The following is an 8,999-nucleotide window of genomic DNA, read 5'->3' on the forward strand; positions in this document are numbered from 1 at the left end:
TGTGGCTCTCTTTCTTGGTTTGAACCTTTTTTGATTTTGATATGAGGGTAATGCTTGCCTCCAGGACTGAGTTTGGGAGTATTATTGCCCTTTCAATTTCATTAAAGAGCTTGAGGAGTAACGGTAGGTATTCAATCTTCTCTAAATTTCTTGTCGAATTCAACAGTGAATCCATCAGGACCTGGATTATTTTTGTTGGTAGGTTGTTAACTACATCTTTAATTTCATTGACTGATATTGGGTTATTTAAAATTTTTATGTCTTCTTGATTCAGCTTTGATAATTGATATGTATCTAGGAATCTCTCCATTTCTTCTGTGTCTTCCATCTTACTAGAATACAGGTTCTCAAAATGGGTATAGATAACCTGGATTTCTGCAGCATTCATTTTGATTTCAACCTTTTTATTCCTAACTGTATGGATTTGAGGGTCTTTTCCTTTTCTTGATAAAGTTGGCTAAGGATTTGTCAATTTTATTTAATCTTTCAAAGAACCAACTCTTTGATTCATTGATTCTTTGTATTGCTTTCTTAGTCTCAATTGCATTAATTTATTCTCTGACTTTTATAATATCCTCCCTCATCTGAGCTTTTGACTTGATTTGCTCTGCCTTTTCTAAAGCTTGAGTTTCAACATTAGGTTGCTTATTTGAGCTTGCTTTGTATTTCTAATGTTGGAATTTACTGCTATAGATTTCCGTTGAGAGCTGCATTCATTGCTTTCCAACAGTTCTGATATGTTAGACTGGCATCACCATTTAATTGTAGAAACTGTCTGAGTTCTTTAAATTCATCTGTAGCTCATGGTTGCTCAGGAGAGTATTATTTAAAGTCCTTGTGTTTATGATATTTTGTGATTTCTTTTGCCTTTGACTTACAGTTTCATTACACTATGGTCTGATAATATGCATGGGAAATTTCAATTCCTTTGCTTTTACTTATATTCTTTGAGCTACTATGTGGGCTATTTTGAAGCAAGTCCTGTGTGCAACTGAGAAGAATGTGTATCTTGATATTGTAAGGTGCAACACTCTGTATATGTCTACTAAATCCATTTGCTCAAAACATTCTTTCACTTCTGATAATTCTTTGATGATTTTTTGTCTAGTTGATCTATTTGTGGCAGTGGGGTAGAGGTCCTCCATTACATTTGGTTAGTGTTATTTGATTTTTCAGGTCTGGTAATACTTGTTTTATATAGTTGTTTACATGGTCTTTAGTGCATATATATTTATGATTGTTATCTCTTCCTCTTGGATTGTTTCCTTAACAAGAATGTAGTGATCTTCTTCATCTTTCTTGACCAATCTTGGCTAAATCCTCTTTGTCTGTGAGTAGAATAGCTACCCTGCTTTTTTCTTGGTTCCTATTGAATGAGTATTGTTTTATTCCTTTGGCTTACAATCAATGAATATCTTTTTGAGTTTAAATGTGTTTCTTTTGTGCAGCATATTGTTGGAACTTCTTTCTTATTCCATTCTGCCAGTCTCTTTAGTTGATTGCTGAATGAAGACCATCACACTGAAGGTTTAAATCATATGTATTGACTCATCTTTTCCTATTGTTGGTTCTCTTTCTTTACCCTCTGTTTAATTACTTGCCTTACCTGATAGATTCATTCTGTTGGGGTTCATTGTCTTGTAGGATACATTCTCTCTAGAATGTCCTTCACAATATTCTGGAGTACTGGTGTTGTAACCATGAAATTCTCCAGGTGTTCTTTGCATGGAATTATCTTATTTCTCAATTAATTTTGAAAGATAGTTTTGCAGGATATATAAATCTGGGTGGGAGTTGTTTTTCTTTTTTGAGTTTGAAATATTTCAGTCCATGTGCTCCTTGATTTAAGGTTTTGGGTTGAGAAGTCTGTTGTAAGTCTTATTGGCTTTCCTTTATATGTGATTTTTTTTTCTCTAACAGCTTTTAATATTCTGTTCTTGTGCTGAATTTCTGGGATCCTGACTATTATATGCCTTGCAGTAGATTTTTCTTTGATCATGGCTAATTGGAGTTCTATATGCCTGCTTTACTAAATGTAAAATTCTTTTCCAATGCTCAGAAAGTTTTATGCCACTACTTTTGTAAGAGGTTTTTTATGCTGTGTGTACTATGTCCTACTTTTCATTGACTCCAGTCAACCTTGTTATGCTTTGCATCACCTAGTAGCTGTTAGATTGATTTTTCATGGTCCCTTGCAGCTTTCAAGAAATCTTTCCTTCCATAATTGCAAACTCCAATCCTGTCTTCTTTTTTGTTTGTTTGTTTGTTTGTTATTGGTAATTGAACTCAGGACCTTGCACTTGCCAGGCAGGGGCTATGCTGCTGAGCTATATCCCTGGACCTAATCCTGTCTTCTCGGTCTGGTATTTTGTCCTCACATTTGTTCATTTTTCTTCATATACTTTCAATAGAATTTCTAATCTTCTGGATATCTGATTAAATATGTTTTGTGGATTCTATTTCTTTTCTATGTTGAGCATTCAAAGCACATGACTTCAGAGCAGCCCTGCAGGGATATGGTACTCAGCACACTGATAAAAAGCCCCTGGCCTGGACCATTTCTAGAAGGATTTTGAAGTTAAAGAACTCTACTGTCCTGGTCTGCTGTTATTCCCAGCCATAATTGCATAATTCTAACTTTGACTATATTTAATTTGTTCCTTTCTATAGAACATGAAATAGTGCTCAGGATTTGGTCAATTTTCTCAGAGCAGGTGCCTAAGAACTATGTTGGACAAAACTAGAACTTTGCAGGCTATACTGTGACAAAAATCACAGAGATTTTTTGAATATGGTTTATTTGGTATAGGTAATTAAGGCAATACCAGATTGTGTTATTTCAAACAGTAGTTATGGAAAGTAGACTCTCATTTGTACAACTGCAAATGCTTCATTCTATTTTTTGTCAACCTTGGAATAAATTCACAAATAAACACAATGTGGTTATTATTGTTATGCAGTGATAGCTCATTATTCTATTTTCAAATTAATAAAAGAGTTATTTAGTCTTATGAATGGATACTCTTTCTAGTTCCACCTTTTCCTCTTGAATCCTTTTAAAAATCATTCTTACACTACATTGAAAACAAATAAGATCCAAACTGTTTTCAGTGTTCAAGCATTATGCTTTAAAATAATGATGTCTTGCTTTTGTTTGAATCATGAGACCTGCTCTGGGTGTGGAAGCCACTAAGGAGGGACAAATAGGATACTGAACACTACGTCCATTGAGAATTAAAGGTTTATGTTTTGGGAAATAAAGTTGTATAAAGGAATTAAAGCTAGAAATGGAAACAAGTAGATGTTCAGCTAGAACATTTGTTCCAAATCCAATAGATAAAACAAACTACTGTAGTTTCTTATGCAAGACTCAGACATAGTAGAAATGAAAGCATCACTGAGGTCAAATTACATTACTAGGATTTGAGACTGTCTTATGTTAGAATTAGTAGTACACAGAGAAAGAACATCAATCATAATATATTACATTTAAGGAAATCTACCTTTCAAAGATAAAAGTAGCAAAAAAGTATATGAAATTAATTTACTTGGTTACAAGCAACAGTTGATAGCTATTTGGCTTCAAAGAATGTACTGCACAGACTTTGGGTGCTCAGTAGCATCATTATCAAGTTGGAGGAATGGACTCACACTGTGGGTAGGGATCAAAGGTACTCAGAGGTTGGTAGCATTAGGCATATATCTATTAGCACTTGACATTAGCCCATATTCATACCACTTCAAACCTCTTTTCCACTTATATTATACTCTTTCAGCTCTTGGAGGACTTCCTCTATTCCTGCCTTGTCTTCCTCATTAGAGGCTTTTAATTGAATCTGCTCCTGGTGAGGAGACTCAATGTTCTAGATGGAAATTAGGAAAAATGCAAGTGGATCCTGACTAATCAAAATTTGAGACATATCTGCTTCAGCAAGCTTTAAGAAATACAATCCTGATGTAAAACTGTGTAATCATATATGGGATAAAAGAAAAGAGCATTCCAAGGAAACAACATCCTAAAAGGGAATTTAGGACTATTCCAATTTAAAAGTACTATTGATAAGAAGAAATGTCACAGGGACATATTCTTACAAGACAGATTAGACCTATGTTATTTACAGTGGGGAAGATAAAGTGAAGAAGAAGTTGATCAAAGAGACATCAGAGATAATCAGAACAAGGAACTGAATAAGAAAAGAAAGGACAATAATGAAAGCACAATGAAGGGTAAGGAAAATCCTAGACTCTTTGATGTGTATTTTGCTTTGGTCTTATAAACCTTGAAAAAATGTTCTTCCAATTAAAAAAGGATAAAGATAGAATAAAAATAAATACTGAAGATAAGTGAGTTGATAGCAAAAGAACATGTACATGTTTTTTTTTAAAGAACTTAAAATCTACATCTTAAATGAAGCACTTGCCACAACATTGAAGAAACTTGCAGATATGATCAAGGAACCACTGCCAGTAATTTAGGATGTTGCTATGGGAAGTGTCAGATGTTGGACTAATGCTGTCTCAAATTATTTAAAGGCTAAGGTGACAGATTATAGAAATATAGCCTGGTGCTGAATTATCAAGTAGGTTACCAAACAGATAATTTATGAGCATGTTTTTAAGAAAACTGTCACATACCATGGTTGCATTCAGATAAGTGAAGGTGATGTAAGGGAATGAAGTAGAGTTAGAGCAACTGCATTCATGGCCTGATTCTGTCTGTGAGTAGCTATGTTGACATGAGCATATCAGTTGATTCCTTTGAGATGAAGTATTTTCATTTGGAAAATAGTTATTAAATTAGATTTCCTTTAATAACTGAGCTCTAAGTGTACCAAATCCACCTCAGTTCTATTAATTGGGCTGCCTGCCATTTATTAAAAAGAATTCTTGTCCTGGATACTTATGTCATTTTTTGAAATATATTAGTCTTAAGACAGGTGCTATTACTATCTTTTTTACTAGAAAATTTAAAATTTTTAATAAATGTGCTTTGCTCACAAAATGTGAAAAAATAAAACAAACACAAATATACATTTTCAGGCATATTACTTCCCACCACGTGGCAGCAATTGTAAAACCAGAAGATCTCTTCACAATCATGAAGGATCCAACTATATGATTATCATTTGTTTTTGAAATGCCAAATTGTTTTGGAGAAATTAATGTGAATAGAACAGGAGGCCCCTTAACTTCTTTATATCCCAATGAAATAATTCTGAAGAGTACCCATACAGTATCAGAAGGCCCTATTAACTTTAATTTGGTTCATACAGGATTTAAAACTAATATCTTTTTGTAAATTTAAAATCAGGCACAAAGTGGTTAATGAATGGATCAGGTAAATCAAGAATGTATCCAAATGTCAGAATATCAACTGAGACATGTCTTACGCCGCAATGATGGACAAAATGAGTATATTTAAAATGGGGTAACACTACAATGAGCAGTGTAAGAAAAATTTCTTATTTCCTAGGATAGTTTTACCTAAAATATAGTGACAATGCACCTATGTCTATTTAATGAAAATTTTTTTCTTGTCTTTCTGTAAATTTGGACTATTTCACAATTTGTTTGTTTGTTTGTTTTTCTTCTGGTACCAGAAATCGAACTCATGACCTTGTGCTTGCCTATTCCACAATTTTGTAAATAACTTCAAAAGCATAGAAAAACTGATCAAATTTTAAAGAAAAAGTGATAAGAAACAGGATTAATAGTTTATTAACATATTCATTTAATATTCATTCATTTCAAATATCACATCTAAAATAGGATTTGAGGTAAATTAACTCAATGGCAATGTAAGGATTCAAATACAGTGAAATTTATTAGTATTGAGAGGAATCCCTGCCCTTGGCATCTAAAGTACAGTATCTTTCTAAGCAAGAAAGGGCCTTAACTTTGAACAGGGTTAGAATTTATACAATAAAAACAGGGAATGGAAGTGAGTGGGACAGGCTCTTGGGTTTCCATTTAAAGCTCTAGAAAGAGATTGAAAAGCAAGTAGTTTCTAGACTGGTATCTAAATTTCTTTCCCCCTTACTCATAGGCATAAAACATTTTAGGTTAACAAAAAGTTCCATTAAGTTGATACAGCTCATTCAAAATTGATTTCAAGCTCAACAGAAGCCAACTATTTGAAAAGTCTAGCACATAAATGGTGACATAAACCTAGTTACAAGTACAGAAAACTTGAGGAGGAGGCAGTCCCACAGTTCTGCCCTCTGCAGCCTACTTTAGCATAGTAGGCTACTGTCTACAGGGTCCAAGGAATTGAGTGGTCTAACAAGCAAATGAGAAATGGCTGGGGTAATTAGAAAAGACAAGCCTTGACACAAAGCTTCTTTCAAATATGTAAGGAGCAGCTTTTTGGAAAAGACAGTTGCTTAGTATTGAGACTGAAAGTAACACTAGGAATGGTTAGAACCGAAAAGTACCTTTTTATTAGGAGCTCTTCATCATTGAATGGGATTCCTTTGGAGGTTCAGGGCCCCTTAGTAATTACTTCTCTTCAGTTCAATAAATATGTATTGAGGGCCTACTCTGTGCCACTCCAAATGTTAGGAATATATCAGTGAAGGAAACAGGCAAAAATCTTTGCGATTGGGTATTTATATTCTGGTACAGATAGGAAGAGTTTCAATAAACAATAAAAGGATGATAAAGGGAGAGTACAAGCTGCCATTAAACATATAGCTGTTAGATTAGGTTGGCCACACTGACAAGGTGAGTGTGTTAGGGTTCTCCGGAAGAAAAATAAGTGAACAGGATCTGTGAGGTATATAGAAGAGATTTATTTTGAAGGATTGGCTTACATGATTATGGGAACTACGACACCCTCACTCTGCTGTCGGTAACCCAGAGACGCAGAAAATCTGGTGTGGCTCTAGCTCACCCTTGAAGGCCTGAGATCCAGAAGGGCTGATGTCCAAGTGTAGGAAAAGCTGGATGTTCCAGTTTAAGCAGATAGAAAGTTCTCCCCTTCTTCCATTCTCCGCTGGACTTTCTATTCATGTGCCAAATGGATTGGATGATGACGTCCATACTGGGGTGATCCCTTTTACTGACTGTACCGATACAAATGCTAAGTTCTGCCAGAAACACATCTACAGACACAACCAAAGCATTTCCCAGCCATCTTTGCTCAGTCAAATTGACATAGAGTTAAATATCCGAGGGCCATTTCAGTGAAGACTTCAGTGAACTCTGTGAGGGAGTTACTTTAGACAACAGCAGCCCCAGAAGGAGGAAAAACCATGCAAAGACCTTTGGTTGGAGGTTTCAGTCTAGGAGCCTTTCTAGAAGTACTGAGGCAGAGGTGGGCAGAGCATTAGTGAGAGAAGATCAGCCAAAAATGTCTGCTTTTGGTGCACATGTGGAATGCGTGGCCTCCAAGGCTTCTGAGTTTGCATGCCCTGAGGTTTCGATTTTCTGATAGTTGGAAATAAATCATTTGGAAGCAGAGAGCAAGATGGACTCAAGAGCAGAGATGCACAGACTAGGTTCTCCAAATTTTAAATGGCATGTAATGGTATAAAGTTTTAGACTTGGAGTAAAAGGAGAATAAAAATAAAAGAATATCTAAGAGTCTTTGATGAGAACTCTTCCTTTGTTTTGATATGACAGAGAATCAAAAGGAATGAAAAATCAAAGGTTACTCTGTAGTATAGAGGCCAGGAGACTCGTTCACATTGACTTTGTTTTCCCCCGAGCAATGATCAGACTGATCTGATGTTTTTCTTTGACCTATTGTCAATAGCTAAATACTGGTTGGTTCTCCGTCTTTTTATTATACATAGTTACATAGCACTTGGGAACTAACAATGCAGTAATAGAATGAAAGCATAAGGCAATGAAAACTTTCTCAATTATTTTGATTCAATACAGTTATAGTCATGAAGCTTTTGAGCAAATGCTCTGCAATGACCAACTTTGATAATTACAAAGAGACAGACAAAACTTTATTCTTTCTGATGTATGACTTGTCTTATCTCCTTGCTGCAGGTGCCTTCATTTGCAAGATGGTGCCTTTTGTCCAGTCTACTGCTATTGTGACCGAAATTCTCACTATGACCTGCATTGCTGTGGAAAGGCACCAGGGACTCGTTCACCCCTTTAAGATGAAGTGGCAGTACACCAACCAAAGAGCTTTTACAATGCTAGGTGAGCCAGCAGGTGTCCCAAGTGCAGTAGCAATGTGGGACAAAGGGAACCATCTATTCTGAGAGTAGCTTTTTGCTTAACTAGTAAGCATGAGCATGCAATTTCAGGGTTTGAACCCTCTCTTGGTATTACCCATCCTCATTTCTCCATTAGGTCCACTATAACATGGAAAATTCTTTCATTTCAGGTGTGCTTCTTCCATTTAAATCCTAAATTTTGAAACATCTCATTCAGTTAATCATGACCTATCAGTAACATTGCCACATTAATATTCAATAGATTAGGAACTCATCATCCTCGGATAAGAAGGTTTTAAGCTAACAAGGGCAGGTAATTATGATTAGAGGAAGGAAGTGTGTTTTTAAAAAGTGGAGAACAACAGCAGTATCCTTTAGTGGGACTGGGGATGTGTACATAACAGTGCACTGTCACAGCACACATGAGAATACAGAGCAATCCTAGACGTGCCTGCAGAGACAGATTCCACCCACTTTGTACATTTGCCTCAGGCATTCTTGAATCCTCAGCCCACTATAACCATTCCTGATTCAGCAAGTTATGAGGGATGCACACCTCATGATATATTATAAAGTTTAATGAATATCCCGAAGCATAGCACAGTAAAATGGAAGAATCTTTCTACTCAGTAATTATATTTGAACACTTAAAATGTTAATGTGTTTCACAGTGGTTTAAATTTAACATCACTAAAAAATCAGAGACATAGCAAACATCTATAATCATCAAAGGCAGCAGTTTTTACTAACATATCAAGTGAAAGGAATGAGCGAACATTTGTTGCCATTATAAAAATTTATCTACTGTTGGATTGTAGGGTT

General features: G+C 35.4%; 1 protein-coding gene across 1 annotated transcript in view; it reads left to right on the forward strand.

The window, feature by feature from the left end:
- Nucleotides 1-8,999, forward strand: part of Qrfpr (pyroglutamylated RFamide peptide receptor) — a 52,032-nt gene that overhangs the window by 33,833 nt on the left and 9,200 nt on the right. Inside the window, exon 2 of the mRNA XM_005386788.1 lies at nucleotides 8,002-8,160. Coding sequence (XP_005386845.1) covers nucleotides 8,002-8,160 — 159 coding nt within the window. The remainder of the gene's footprint in view (nucleotides 1-8,001; nucleotides 8,161-8,999) is intronic.

This window comes from Chinchilla lanigera, unplaced genomic scaffold (assembly GCF_000276665.1).
Source record: "Chinchilla lanigera isolate Chin_1 unplaced genomic scaffold, ChiLan1.0 scaffold00027, whole genome shotgun sequence".
Taxonomy (NCBI): Eukaryota; Metazoa; Chordata; class Mammalia; order Rodentia; family Chinchillidae; genus Chinchilla; species Chinchilla lanigera.